General features: G+C 49.9%; 4 protein-coding genes across 4 annotated transcripts; 2 read left to right on the forward strand and 2 right to left on the reverse strand.

The window, feature by feature from the left end:
• Positions 1-461: 461 nt before the first annotated feature.
• Nurf-38 (Inorganic pyrophosphatase Nurf-38) lies at positions 462-2,531 on the reverse strand. The gene is made up of 6 exons (XM_017159830.3): positions 2,308-2,531; positions 1,782-1,900; positions 1,317-1,712; positions 1,112-1,263; positions 941-1,050; positions 462-647 (listed from the first exon to the last, which is right to left on the reverse strand). The coding sequence occupies exons 1-6, from the start codon at positions 2,516-2,518 to the stop codon at positions 616-618; spliced, it is 1,020 nt and encodes a 339-aa protein (XP_017015319.2). The 5' UTR covers positions 2,519-2,531; the 3' UTR covers positions 462-615.
• Positions 2,532-3,017: 486 nt separating this feature from the next.
• Positions 3,018-6,389, forward strand: LOC108069669 (E3 ubiquitin-protein ligase ZNF598). The gene is made up of 5 exons (XM_017159837.3): positions 3,018-3,579; positions 3,635-3,780; positions 3,837-5,598; positions 5,659-5,856; positions 5,919-6,389. The coding sequence occupies exons 1-5, from the start codon at positions 3,295-3,297 to the stop codon at positions 6,108-6,110; spliced, it is 2,583 nt and encodes an 860-aa protein (XP_017015326.2). The 5' UTR covers positions 3,018-3,294; the 3' UTR covers positions 6,111-6,389.
• Positions 6,390-7,060: 671 nt separating this feature from the next.
• Positions 7,061-10,071, forward strand: uri (unconventional prefoldin RPB5 interactor). Its single transcript, XM_017159832.3, has 4 exons — positions 7,061-7,206; positions 7,266-7,564; positions 7,625-9,011; positions 9,517-10,071. The coding sequence occupies exons 1-4, from the start codon at positions 7,177-7,179 to the stop codon at positions 9,844-9,846; spliced, it is 2,046 nt and encodes a 681-aa protein (XP_017015321.2). The 5' UTR covers positions 7,061-7,176; the 3' UTR covers positions 9,847-10,071.
• Fcp1 (RNA polymerase II subunit A C-terminal domain phosphatase Fcp1) lies at positions 10,000-13,359 on the reverse strand. Its single transcript, XM_017159831.3, has 7 exons — positions 12,884-13,359; positions 12,708-12,801; positions 12,218-12,654; positions 11,978-12,159; positions 10,782-11,921; positions 10,493-10,714; positions 10,000-10,437 (listed from the first exon to the last, which is right to left on the reverse strand). The coding sequence occupies exons 1-7, from the start codon at positions 13,273-13,275 to the stop codon at positions 10,295-10,297; spliced, it is 2,610 nt and encodes an 869-aa protein (XP_017015320.2). The 5' UTR covers positions 13,276-13,359; the 3' UTR covers positions 10,000-10,294.
• Between the last annotated feature and the right edge of the window lie 248 nt (positions 13,360-13,607).

Raw genomic sequence — 13,607 nt, forward strand, 5'->3', positions numbered from 1 at the left:
TTTCTATAATTCCCATGTCATGCACATCATCGATCCGTTGAACAGTCTCGTGGAGCTTTTAGTTGTAGTAAAATTACGAGAATTATGCTAACTTCTTTTATAAAAGAAAGCCGACAGGAAAGCAAAACAAACAAAACGAACGAACGAACAAGAATCAAAATGTCTGATGTAAATAAATTATTTTTGTCTTCTTTTAAAGATTTCTATACATACATATTTATAACGCCCCACTATTTTGTACATTTCTCTAATTTCGTAAGCTTAAGTTAACTTGTTACGGCAATCAAATTTACGTTCCACACATTTACACCACCCTGCAATAGAACACCCGAAAACGAGAAGCCCCCAACAAGATGGCATATGCCCTACAATTACATAACTATTAATTAATTTAAACTTGTTTGGATCTAGTCGTAAAATATAAATAAAGATTGTATATTTCAAGAGGAGTCGGCAGACAATTTGATTGCGGTGCAAAACTTTATTCAACACGTACTATATATTCCAATATCAATAATTCACAAGTGCAAGCGCGCCTTTCCGATTCGATTAGACTACGATAGGGATAAGATCGTGGATCTTGTGGTGGAATCATCATCCCAGGAGGCCATCATCTCACTTGAGGTGAATGAAATGCCAAGTGTCGACTGCAAAAACAAAGGACGTGGTTTTAGGGGGTTTATTGCAAGATTACACTTAGTAGGTATAAGAACATATGTACAAGCCAGCCAGATTACATGTATTTACAGCGTGGGTAGTTTCGTTTTTGGTTTGGTAACAGGACACAATTAAGTAGCTATTAGTAAGCATGCAGGTTGGGTTTTTGTGACCAATTTGTTTGCAAGATACTGGTTAAAGCGGGTGTTGAGTAGCGTGTGGTTTGTTTTGCTTGGGATCGGGTGAGGCAGCTATAAGCTCGATCTAACATAGTGAACCTTACCTGTGTCGGACACCTCCTCCACCTGTCCGCCCTCGGGGGCGTCGGAGAGCAGCTTCTCGGCCTCCTCCTTGGGAATAACGTGCTCCGAGTTGCGGTTGGTGATGTTGGTGCTGTAAAGGTAGGTAGTTACATTACTAATTTCATAAAGAACTGAAAGGGTGTTCAACCCACGTGGAGATGGAGCTGGAAGCGCCGCTCTGGTGCACCAAATTCTGCCAGAACTTGTGGGTCTCGGCAATGATGGTGGTGGCAAAGTCCGCGTTCTTGGCATCGCCGTTGAAGGCGAACTGATTCTCGGGCTTGCCATCGGGGATCTTGTAGATCTGCGGGTTAGAAACAGTTAAGAGTGTGCTTTTCAAGGCTAATAGGTTATTACCTTGAACCACTCGACGGTGGCGCGCAGCAGACCCGGGAAGTACTGGTCCACATCGGCGATATCGTTGACCTTGGAGGCCAGCGGATCGTTGACGTCGATGGCGATCACCTTCCAGTCGGTCTCGCCCTCGTCGATCAGGGCAATGGTGCCCAGCACCTTGACCTTGAGGACATCGCCCCGCTTGGCCACGCGGTAGCCAATCTCGATGACGTCGATGGGATCGTTGTCGCCCTTGCAGCCGGTGGAGGGCTCGATGTGGTCGGGGTTCTCCCAGGTCTGCGGCAGAGCGCCGTAGTTCCAGATGTAGCCCTTGTGCGGGAAGCAGTTGGCCACGAAGCGCAGCTTGCCCTTCTTGATGTCCTGCTTGATGGGGTTCAGCGGGGTCTTCAGGCTAATCTGGGGGTTCAGACATGCAATCGTTGGATTATAGTGGGCTATATATCATTGTGGGCTAGCCAGACTCACCTCCATCTTGGCGTTGGTCCAACGTGGCACCTCCACGACCATGTTGTAGACGGTCTTCTCCTCGTTGGCGTACAGTGGAATGTCGTGCATCGGCGAGATGACATTGCCGCACTTGTTTTCTGTGGAGAAAGGCCAGAAATTAGTAGTGCTTAGTTGATATTCAGATGACACCTGGACACGCGATTTGATTGATGGTCAAAGGTCACCAATTAAGTGAAATTTGACCAGCCAATTCGATATCTGCTATATAGTTTGCTATGTGGATAGAATAATATAGCCAAGAGATAAGGCTGAAATGGTAGAAACTCTAGGTGTTTCCGCCAGTTCCGCCGGATCGGCTGATAGTGCCCATAAAGATAAAGGCGCTGTGACGAGCTGAATAGCCAGAGTCCGGTTTGACTTGTTGCATAATCAGCCCGGCTGCGATTAACTAAGCTGTACTAGTTTGAGTGACTAGTTGGGGGACTTGCCAATGCATTTTGCATTTTCGGATGCGGAAGGGGTTATGCCGGGTCAAGTTACTCACTGAAATACAGGCTGTAGCTGGGCGAATTCTTGGCGCCCTTCTCAACGGTTTCGTACAGAGCCATCTCGACTGGTTTCGTGCGCTTCCGCTCCGTCTGAATGTATCTGAAATTACTAGCCAAAGGCGCTGATGACGCTGGAATCAAACCGGACAAGCGAGCGACGACCGCACGTGAAGCGAAAAATGAACTCCTTGTAATTTCTGCCAACATTTTTGCAGCAGCCCTGGTGCGAGGCAATCGATAGGAGATGGTTAGGTTTATCGAAGTGCGACACTGGCTGTTAACAGGGGTATTCCTCCAAACAGCTTGTTTCCATTGTAATTCTTTTGTGTGGTTATTAAACATATCTTATTTGTAAATTTTAGATTGGTGTCTCTTGATTGTCGTTGATTTTATTGTTAAAAACAAAAAATGATCAATTATTTTTGTTTCGTGGTTGAATTTTCAACTGTGTGAAGGTGCGATGTAGATCTACCTGTTTTAAAAGAGTCTGAGTGCTGAATAAAACAATTAGTAAGTCAGAAAATCTAAAAATATACTTAATAATTTTACCAAGGCTTTTTAAACTCTGGAAATTTAATTGCATGAAACAGCTGATAAAAATCTGATAGAAATTCAAACATTCAACAGTTTTGGGAACCCCCTAATATTTCATTTTCAACATGTAAACTTAACATACCTTATTTTATCGTTATCGATTCACTATCGCCAAAGGTCCATCTCCCATCAGGTTTCCCAATTTCAGAGTTTTCTTTTTCGTTCGTCGTGTGCGTGTTGCGTTGCCCTCGTGTTACACTGCAATTATTTCCCCCAATTCGACTGACTCCGCTGACGAAGTGAGCCAGTGCAGGCGAAGAAGCCCCGGGATCCGAGAACCCCCAACCGAGTCACCAGCGAGCAGCCTCTGCGCTCCGATTTCCAAGTGCCCTTGGCAACAAGTAATTCTGCCCCTCGCCCCCCGAATTCTCAGCGAAGTCTCTGGAGAAATGCAGAACGGAAAGCCGAGATCTGCGGCCAGGCCGTCCTACCACCGCCGTCCCAGATCGGGAGTGCCCAGTTCCACACCCGCGGAGCATCCTGCGACCAAGCAGGAGACCCCCGAGAACCAAACGGTGGGCATCGACGACAATGCCTGCGTGGTGTGCTTCAAGAATGTGGACATCTACTCCATCGGGGACTGCGACCACCCCGTCTGCTACGAGTGCTCCACGCGGATGCGGGTGCTGTGCCAGCAGAACGAGTGCCCCATCTGCCGGCATGTCCTTTCTAAGGTAAAGTCCCTCTTAATCTCTAAAGAGCACCCCTTTCTAATAGTATTCCCTGTAGGTTCTCTTCACCCTGGAGAAGCTGCCCTATCGCGAACTGGAGGCCAACAACCGCTCCGACTTCTACAGCAAGAAGTACCGCATCGGCTTCTGCAGCGCCGAGATTCAGCAGCAGTTCTTCAAGCTGCTCGACCATCCCTGTCCCAAGTTAGTAGCCCATTTAGCATTGCGATTCCTTCTCCTCACTTCTGCTTACATTCCAGATGCGACTCCCCTCCGTATAGAACCTTCCAGGGCCTTCGGAACCACGTGCGCAGCGAGCACAGCCTGCTGTACTGCGACCTCTGCGTGGAGACGCTCAAGATCTTCACCTTCGAGCGCCGCTGCTACACGCAGGCGGAGCTGCAGCTGCACAACACCAAGGGCGACCCGGACAACCGGTCGCACCGCGGCCACCCGCTGTGCGAGTACTGCAAGAAGCGCTACTTGGACCGCGACGAGCTGTTCCGGCATCTGCGGCGCGAGCACTACTTCTGCCACTTCTGCGACGCCGACGGCTGCAACGAGTTCTACAACGACTACGCGGACTTGGCCGACCACTTCCGGCAGGAGCACTTCCTCTGCGAGGAGGGCAAGTGCGCCACCGAGCAGTTCGTGGGCGCCTTTCGCAACGAGATCGAGTACAAGGCTCATGTGGCGAATGTGCATGGCAAGTCGCTCAACAAGCAGCAGGCCAAGCAGACGCGCACGTTGCAGCTGGAGATTACTTTGGGACCGCGCGGACGCAGCGGACAGACGGAGCAGGGCATAGCCAATATGAGAGCGAGGAACGAGGAGCACAACGACTACCTGGATGAGTTGCCCTCGAGCAGCCAGCGCCATGTGAGCATCGATGCCGGCAACGAGGAGCAGTTCCCCACTCTGCGGGGCGCTTCCACGGCGCCCAGCGTGTCGCTGGTTAGACCGCCGCCGCCCTCGATGCGCAATCTCAGCGGCACCTCGGGTCTGGCGCGGACCAAAGAGAATTTCCCGGCCCTGGGAGGGGGAAACGGAGGTGGCCCAGCTGGCGCACCCAGCAGCCTGGCCGCCAGAGCTGCCCAGTCGCAGCATCCCGTGGCAGCCGTTTTCAAGAAACCCACCACCGCCAGTCGCAGTGGAGCAGCCAGCAATGGAATGCTCCTGCATGTCTCCAATCGTCCAGCAGCAGCAGCTGCAGCTGCTCCGAAAAAAGCCAACGCACCGCAGCTCGACTTTCCCGCCTTGCCGGGCAAGGGAAACAAGAAGAACCTGCGCAACCTGGAGGAGGACATGCTGCCCAGCGGCTCTGCTGTGCCCATGACGAATATTTCCGCCAAGCACCGGTCGCTGGCCGACGACTACGTGTCGGTGGCCAATCCGAGCACCTTCCACAAGCTGCAAATGGTGCAGAAGGAGGAGGACGAGGCCAAGGCGCGCCAGGAGGCGCTGAAGAAGAGTGCGCCCAAGCTAACTGCTTCTGAATTTCCCAGCCTGGGCCCAAGTGCCAGTGGATCCAGCCGACCGAGTGCCTCCTTGAACTGGTCCAAGCCAACCAACGAGAAGAAGCAGCGGGAGCTGGAGAACCGCAAGGCCAAGGTGGCACCTGCACCGGTTCTGCCCACACCTACAGCTAGACCAGCTCCCAAGGCCACAAACAACAATGTCCAGGAGCAGCAGGCAAACAAGAAGGATAAGAAACCCAAGGATAAGAAGAATAATCAGGAGAATCAGCCCAATCAGCCGAAAACGGGCAAGCAGAAGGAGAAGAACAATAACAACGAACCGAAGGCGAATGGAGCTCCTCCCACGCCAATTCGTGCGCCTCCTGGCTTGGGATCTGGCGGACCGCTCAAGCCACCACCCGGATTCGTGTCCAATGTGACGGTCAACTCGGTGGCCAAGCTGCCCAACAATCTCACGTTCACCAGTTCGCTGGGCGAGTCCTATAACATTGTACCTAGCTCGTATAGCTACACCGATCCACCAGATACAGGATCTAGGAATCAGGTGAGGGATAAGCCTTTCTATATATCACTTTATTTAATAAGCTATTCTTTTCCCCTCTAGAAATTGGTGGACCAGGTCATGGAGCTACTCAAGACCCCAGAGGCATTGAACGAATTTCGCATGCTGTCGTCCAAGTTCCGGGACGGATCCTGTTCCGGACAGGCGTATTACGAGCACTGCCAGTGCGCCATGCTGAGTTCCTTCAACAACCTGTTTCCGGAGCTGCTGGCCATGCTGCCAGATATAAGCAAGCAACAGGTAGGAGGATTTTGGTTAATAAACCTTTTACTTACTAAATCTTACAATAATTATTTTCCCAGGAACTCTATCTAGTGCACAAGCAACACTTGAACAGCCTTTCGCCCGCCCAGCGCAAATCCGTGCCCACTCTGGAGGTTTGCAAGGTCTGCAAGCAGGTCCTCATCACCGCCGACTTGCAGGGCCACCAGCAGGCCCATGATTTAACCAAGAACTTTCCCGTGCTCGGAAGCTCGGCTTCCAATCGCAACTGAGGCGCACGGATCGTAGGACAACTAAAGCTTTATCCCCTGTATATTTTCTATGTATATACTACCGTTTTTCAATCAACCGGAAGCCCATGTCCCCAGGTCATGAATGTGAACTAGCCGAACTATAACGCCCCAAAAAACGCCATCCCCCCCACGAAGCAATCTGTTCCATGTGACTTAGTCCAGGCAGAAACCCGTTAATCCGGGATGCGTTTTCAATATTTACGAGTGAGCTTGTGTTTAGCAAATGCCCGCAGCCTAATAAAGTTCAAATCAATCACATTGCAATTTCGTAATTATCCGTAAGTGTTTAGCGTGCTCTTGAAAAAAACGGGAAGCCCCCTTATCGAATGGCAACATATGGTGGTCGGAGATTGGTTATCAACAAATTGAAATTGGCTGTAGGGGTCGCAGATTTATTATCTCACATATGGAGCGCTCGCCTGCTATCTGCTCTTATCTACATTGTTTGCCAAACAGTAGAAGCAACTTTGGAACTTGTGGGAAAGATTATGGAATACATTTATAGATCGACAGCCTGTAATGTTTACTAATTGTTGATTTTATAAAACTAAAGGACTTCAAATATAGGTGCTAAAAAGAATCATTTACCTTTAAAATGGTAGAAACAAATATACTAGATATGTACATCACATATTTAAAGATGTATCGACCTTAAAGATTTCTTGAATATTACTTATACACCATTTACAATTTTTTCCAAAAAAGTCGTTCTTTTCAATATTGTCAAATGTTTAATTTCAAAGAAATAATATTTTAAAAAAGGGAAATATGATTATGATCAATCATTGACAATCAATCAAAGGCAACAGAACGTTTCAGTTTTTTAATTCGTTAATTTTGAATATATAAGATAAGAAGAAAATATACGATATCGTATAAATTGACTTAAATTCATTCTCGACGTATTTTGCAATTGAATATTTTGCATTTGTCGTTCTTATTTGATGCCCACTGTAAGTAAATTCAAAACTTGGCGGTCTGGGCTCAACAATTAAGGAAATCACCTAAACCGAAAAAAGGTCATACTAAAAGCGAACAACAAAAAATGGACCGGCGCGAAGATGCCCTCCTACAGGTTTTAATAGTTATTACTATATTTAAGTAAACTTACTAAGGAATATCCCCGCACCATAGGCCCTCGATAAGAACGCCGGTGAAACGGAGCGCTGGCAGGCCTTCAAGAGGGACAATGAGAGCACCATCCGGAATTTAGACCTGTTCGCCCAGAAGCTCAGCGTGGAGGTTATGGTGCCCATCGGACGGAAGGCTCTGATGCCCGGCGAGCTGATCCACACCAACGAGCTGCTGGTGGGCCACTACGAGGGCTACTTCTCCGCCTGCTCGGCCCACAAGGCCAAGGAGATCTGCCGGCACCGCCTGCGATTGGCCGAGGAGCAGCTGAAGAAGCTGGAAGTCGAGTCGGATCTCTGGCAGTAAGTGGATGGGGTTACTTAAATCGAGGAAAAGTTATGTTTACACTTAACCACCCATAGAAACAAACTGAGTACTCCTCTGGCGGAGGGAGCGGTGCCCAGCGGGGATCAGGTGGAGATCGTGGAGGACTTCAACGAGGTGGCCCACAACCAGTGGATGACGGAGCACAGGGAGCGTGTGCGGCAGCAGAAGCAAAAGGAGCGCCTCAAACGGCAGGCAGAACCTCCAGGCGGCGATGACGAGGTGCTGAGGAAGCTGGAGGAGCGAGAGATGATGGAGGAACTGGGCCTAGATCCCGATAATATCAACGAGGAGCAGCTCCAAGGGCTGCTAAGTGTGGAATCAGCACCCCAAGAATCAAGCAACGAAAATGTAGCCAAGACTTTAAGCCAGGAACAGGAATCGGAGCTCTGGAAGAAGCTGGAGGCTGAGGAGCAGAATGAAGCGGAAGAACTCAACTCCGAAGCAGAAGAAAGCCTGAAAACCACGGATGACCTAGTGCGCCGCCTGATGTCCGGAGCAACAGAAGCTCCTTCGGCCAAGAAACGTATTGCAGGCACTAGAGACCCCGTGGAAATAGAGAAACCCACATCAGACGACTCTGACGAGGATGATGATGGTGACCAGGAAGAAGAGGTGCGAACCATTAGGGAGCAGATGTCCCTGCTGCCCAGCGAAGAGCGGGAGCCCTTCCTCAGAGCCCAACTGCAGGTGCTCAAGGCCAAGATGCGCAAGATACAAAAGGTGAACTTCATCAGCGACGAGCTAATTCACCTGATGAACGTGGTGGTCATGCTGGAGGACGACCTGCAGGACATGATATTCGAGCAGGAACTGGAGGCGGAGGCCAGCGAGGAGGAGCAGGAGGAGGTCGATGAAAACGAACCGCCGCCAGAGGAGCCCGAAATCGTACCTGAAGCCAGCACAAACAAACGCCGCATTTCCTTTGCCCTCGCCGACGAAAAGTTGGAGTTCAGAAGGGAGGAAACCGTGGCCGAAATGCTGCCCAATGCGAAAAAGAACTCCAGGGATGTTGTAAAGCTGGACGAACCAGTCAAATCGCCAGCGATTCCTCCGCCAACATCGAGTAAAAAAGTAACCAATATCCTGCAAAAAGTCGAGAGAAACATTGAGTATGTGAAGGAGAATCAGAGTGTCCAGGACTTTGATCTGCTCAATCGAATTCTGGAAGAGTCCACTGGACGTATTAACACCCTACACATTAGTTTCACACATTCCGATGCTGTGCCTTCTGCCAAAAGTGATCAAGATGATGCCATACCTGCAAGCCCAGGAGATTTCTACGAGAAGTATGAGAAGGACCTGGCTCAGCTCAACCCTTCGTTTCCCATCTATGTAAATGGCTTCGAGGGCGAGGAGCAGGTTAAAGTGCCCATAATGAGCGAAGCTTCCCGTGAATCCGCCTATGAAGATCCCAGAAGCCAGGTAAGATTATAGAAAAAAACCCAGGATGGAAACTAGAGCCCTGCGTGAATGCATTCAATGAATTATTTTGAAGTTTTTTTATATGAATGAATTAATTAGAATTTTGAGTTTAATAGAATTGAATGAATTTGAATTTTGAGTTTATTAGAATTAAATCAATTTGAATTTTGAGTTTAATAGAATTGAATGAATGAATGGCATGAATTCCGAATTAATTTAAACGAAAGGGCCATAATTTTGTGACTAAATCTGCCTGAATTTTATTTACTAAGCAGTTACCATTGATTTGTTAAATATTTTCCACCTTTCGTTCTCAAAAGAAAACACAAACAAAAATCTGGAAAATTCATAAAAATTATTAATTTATTCATTCAATTCGAAATGAATTAGAAAAACATTCAATTTATTTCACATAGAATTGAATTAAACAAATCAGAAAATTCATGGCATACTATGATAAAACAAAAATGGAAACTAATGGAGACTAACATGCTTCCTTTTGCAGTTCTCCAAGCCAACAGCCTCCGAGGAAGAATCAACCGACCCCGAATCAGTGACCAAGTCAATACTGCGCAATAAGGAGGCCGTGGAGCTGGAGCCCCACATCGTCAACCAGCAGCCAAAGAAAAGGAAGGGCAGGAAGCAAAAGAAAAAGGAGCGCACCCTGGACGACGACCTGCGCGACATGAGTGCCTACCAGAAGGTCATGCACGACCTCGTGGAGAAGGAGCCCAAGGAGCCGGAGCCCCTGCCGCAGGGCAAGTTCATCGACTCGCATGCCCCCAAGAAGCGGGTGAGCCGCTTCAAGGAGCAGCGGGCCCGCAACCGAACGTAGCGAAGGAGAAACACTTCTGCTTGTGGGAATTACTAGTATATTTGTTCAAGTTTAATGTGGATTTGTATTACAAACACAACGCAAACAATAAACAACTGCTACTGGTGTGTGTGTGGTGTACATTCGACTCTAAGTTAAACACTAGATGCTAGATCCGCTGAAACGGAATTTATTTTTAAAACATTTACAGTATAGGCTTCAATTTACATTAGATCAGAATGAGAGTTTTTGATTCAAAAATTCACTGCGCCTAAAGGAGCCCGGGCGGCCCGCCGATGTGCGATCGATCTCTCTTACAGGCTACTTTAAAAGTACATATTAACAGCTAATACATACAGTGCGGACCCTAAGCGTAAGTCTATCCAGCGCCGAAACCCTTGCAGTGAAACTAAAGTGTCTTGAGTGGCCGGGCAGCAGCAGGCCTCCAATGTGTCTGGTTGCGGAATTTCTATAGGTCAAAGTCTTCCAGGCCGAGGAACTCCCTCTCTAAGGCGGCGCCCATCATGTTCCATTCGCCGTCGTCCTCGTCCTCCGGGTCCTTCTCGCTGTTCGAATCGGATCCGATTTCTAGATCGGAAGGCAGATCTTCTCCTGAAACATTTAATTGTCAGTTAAGTGTAAAATTACTTAATGGATAACCACTAACCTCGTCGGAACTTGGCGCTGGGCATCTCATCGTCATCATCCTCCTTCTCATTATTGTCATCAGCATCGCCATCGCCCTCTTCATTCGAGCTGATATCAAACTCCATAACGTTTGGCGCTCCGATCATCACGTCCTCGCTCCGCGTAAAAAAGTCGTGGGCTCTATTTGAGTTATCATCCTCGCGCTTTCGCTTCAGCAGCTTCTTGTCCATCGGTGGATTTTCTGGAATTAATTTAAATATTTCAATTAAGTTAGTGCCACGTGGTTTAGTTATAACTTAAGCTCTCACCAAAGTTCACGGGTCCCTCGTCGCTGGACGAGTCGGACTCGAAGAATGTCTCGTAGTCCTTGTTCATCGACTCGATGTCCGCGTTGGTGAAGACCAGCAGCGGGTTTAGAGTTTCTCGGAAGTTGCCGCTCTGCTCCTCCTGCTGCTTGCTGCTCGACGGCGAGATCTCCGAGCGCTCGCTGTAGTTGACCACGTGCTCCGGGCTGTGGCAATGGGCGGGTGGCTGGCGGCCCTTGTTGCGCACCTTGCGGTCCAGCGGGAAGAGCTTCTCCTCCACGTGCTCCCAGCGCTCGGCGCAGGTCCACAACCAGTTGGCATTGACCACCTTGATGGCGGCCTCCTTCTTGGCGGCGTTGACCTTGTAGGTGCCCGCATTCACCGCCACCAGGTGCGTGATCTCCTTGCCTATGTTCGGCTGCACGTCGGCGCCCAGGCTCTTGGCGATGAAGTACGCCCGCGACTGCTCCAGCTTCATCTGCGTGGGCACCAGGCCGGAGAACACCAGGCTCTTGCCGCGCAGCACCTCGCAGCGGATCTTCGGCACGATGATCTTGAGGTCTGGTATCTCCGTGGTCTCGTCGTAGATGGCGTAGAATCGCTTGTGAATGTTGCGCAGTATGACCTCTAAATAAAGGAGATAGTCGTCGGGGTCCTCGATCTCTATCTGCTTCTGCCCCTCGATCGGTGGTCGAATGCTGGGCGTGATCTTCGACGTGGTGGCGACGTCCTCCTCTTCGGTGGTCGGGCTTTTCTCCTCCTCCTCTGGTGAAGTAGTGGATTCTACCAGTGGATTCTTCTCCGCCTTTGTGCTTGTGCTCTCCTTGGAATTCTCATCAATAACAACTACGTCTTCGCCATCGCTGGCCGCCTTCTCAGCATCTGGTGAGCCAGATGAACTATCGTCTATGACCATGACTTCCTCGGCGATGGTCTTGCCATTTAGTTTGTCACTCGGGTCTTTGGGTCCCTCTGCAGCAGAGTTGGAAATCTCGGGGTCCTCGAACACGTCCACCGATTCCTCGTTGCCCTCATCATCTTTGCTTGTGCTCGACACAGTATTGTCGCCCTTATCGGCGTCCTCTGGTTTCACTTCGCTGCTGGATTCCACCTTGTCCTTGTCCTCCTTCTTCTCGGTAATTTCTGGGGGAAATTAATTGATGTGTTATTGAAGATTGGTAGGGATTTCAAGCTCTAACCTTTGAAGTCAACGCCTTCGCCATCCAGCTCGTGCTTGGACAAGCCCGGCGGGGCATTAATGTCGCCCGTGTGCTGAAAGAAGTGGTAGGGCTTGACCTGGATCAGATTGGAGGCCATGTTCCACACATCCTCGCGATCATCGATGATGCAGACCATGGAATCGCCGTTCGGGAACAGAGCTCTGCAATAATAGTAATTTTAATAGTATAAATCAAGATTCCCTGACTCCAGTAACCCACTTTAAGTTATCCGTCTTGCTGGTGGCATTGAAGCACTCGTCGCGCGACAGAATGCGGTGCGAGAAGAACTTGCCATCGGGATCCAGAAGCTGGGCAATCATGTGCGCATAGTTACGCGCCCCAAAGGTGCAGATGTGGAGCTCGTAGAGCTGCGACATGCGCTCCAGGAACTCGGCGGTGCCGGGGCGCAGGCGCGTGTGGTACCACGGGGAATGCGGGCCGTACAGCTGGAAGTGGTAGATGCCCTTGATGTTCTCCGGCACCGTGTCGTTGGTGGTGTGGATCACCGTCTGGTCGAGATCCACCAGGAGCACCAGTTTCCTGTCGGCCAGCAGGCGGCGGGTGTCGTCGTGCCCGAGCTTCTGGGCCAGCTTCTGGGTGACCTTGAGATCGGGCATGGTGTGCACCATGGGCACCGAGGCCTCCGATGTTTGTCCCTGTTTGGGAGAGGGTGGTTTAATAATTCAGTAGGGTGGTTCGATATACTCACATTCTCGTTCTGACGCAAGTCGGCTCCGCAGTCCGCGCACATGTCCTTGATTACCGTGGTGTGTATGCACTCGGACAACTCCAGGATGGCATCCCTGAGGGGGAGGGGGAGGGGATCGGTTAGTGTGTATACGGCTGCATAATTGCATTCCCCCCGAAAACCACCCCCAAACTCACCCCTTCGAGAGCAGCTCCCCGTCCTTGCGGAGCCGCTTCTTCACCACTCCGGCGCGCTGCGACTTGTACTTCTGGATGGTGGATGAGGAGGCGGAGGAGGAGCCCTTTCCTGGCTTCCCATCCTCGCCCACCGGCTGGTAGAGAAACAGGATCTGGGCCGCCGACACGAATTGTCCCTCGCGAACCCGCCATTTATTGATTACCGCTCTCGTCTCGTTCTCTCCCAGCGCAGCTCTCAAAACAATGATGCCGCCGACGTTGTTGTTGTTGCCACCGCCGCTTCCACCGCTTCCTCCGCCGCCGCCATCGTCGCCGTCCGCCGGCCCGGCCTTGGCCACGCCCCCCGCCGCGCGGCTGGGCGTCGCGCCCTCCTCGTCCGCTGTGTTCTGCATCGCTGGGCTGGCGTTTTTATATACAATTAATTTGTTTAAATCTCCGTGCCTTGTTGTGTTTGCAATTTGTGTGAATGCGAAATTGCGCGAGGCATTCGCGGGGAAGCGCCGACAGACGTTCACCTGGCAAAAAACCAGCTGATTGGCGGCAAAAATCGATGGCGATTGCTAATAGTTATCGAAATTATGCATCTTGAAGAAGCTTCGCTTCTTTTTTTATTCGTGTTTTTCTCCTCTAATTGTTAATCCCACGGATGCTTTACTTTCACTTACACTTTGTAATCATAAAATGTTTTAAATATCTTCCTTAAAAAGTTCCCGCTCTTATTTAA

Source organism: Drosophila takahashii, chromosome 2R (genome assembly GCF_030179915.1).
Source record: "Drosophila takahashii strain IR98-3 E-12201 chromosome 2R, DtakHiC1v2, whole genome shotgun sequence".
Classification (NCBI taxonomy): Eukaryota; Metazoa; Arthropoda; class Insecta; order Diptera; family Drosophilidae; genus Drosophila; species Drosophila takahashii.

What these genes read in the sequence shown, in the direction of transcription:
- Nurf-38 (XM_017159830.3), bottom strand. Translation starts at nt 2,518, where the DNA reads ATGTTGGCAGAAATTACAAGGAGTTCATTTTTCGCTTCACGTGCGGTC. An exon ending in GGACCAACGCCAAGATGGAG is followed by an intron (nt 1,713 to 1,781) that starts GTGAGTCTGGCT and finishes CTGAACCCCCAG; the next exon opens with ATTAGCCTGAAGACCCCGCT. An exon ending in CCACCGTCGAGTGGTTCAAG is followed by an intron (nt 1,264 to 1,316) that starts GTAATAACCTAT and finishes TCTAACCCGCAG; the next exon opens with ATCTACAAGATCCCCGATGG.
- LOC108069669 (XM_017159837.3), top strand. Translation starts at nt 3,295, where the DNA reads ATGCAGAACGGAAAGCCGAGATCTGCGGCCAGGCCGTCCTACCACCGC. An exon ending in GCCGGCATGTCCTTTCTAAG is followed by an intron (nt 3,580 to 3,634) that starts GTAAAGTCCCTC and finishes TATTCCCTGTAG; the next exon opens with GTTCTCTTCACCCTGGAGAA. An exon ending in ATACAGGATCTAGGAATCAG is followed by an intron (nt 5,599 to 5,658) that starts GTGAGGGATAAG and finishes TTTCCCCTCTAG; the next exon opens with AAATTGGTGGACCAGGTCAT.
- uri (XM_017159832.3), top strand. Translation starts at nt 7,177, where the DNA reads ATGGACCGGCGCGAAGATGCCCTCCTACAG. An exon ending in GTCGAGTCGGATCTCTGGCA is followed by an intron (nt 7,565 to 7,624) that starts GTAAGTGGATGG and finishes AACCACCCATAG; the next exon opens with AAACAAACTGAGTACTCCTC. An exon ending in ATGAAGATCCCAGAAGCCAG is followed by an intron (nt 9,012 to 9,516) that starts GTAAGATTATAG and finishes TTCCTTTTGCAG; the next exon opens with TTCTCCAAGCCAACAGCCTC.
- Fcp1 (XM_017159831.3), bottom strand. Translation starts at nt 13,275, where the DNA reads ATGCAGAACACAGCGGACGAGGAGGGCGCGACGCCCAGCCGCGCGGCG. An exon ending in ACTTGCGTCAGAACGAGAAT is followed by an intron (nt 12,655 to 12,707) that starts GTGAGTATATCG and finishes TCTCCCAAACAG; the next exon opens with GGACAAACATCGGAGGCCTC. An exon ending in AGCAAGACGGATAACTTAAA is followed by an intron (nt 12,160 to 12,217) that starts GTGGGTTACTGG and finishes CTATTATTGCAG; the next exon opens with AGCTCTGTTCCCGAACGGCG.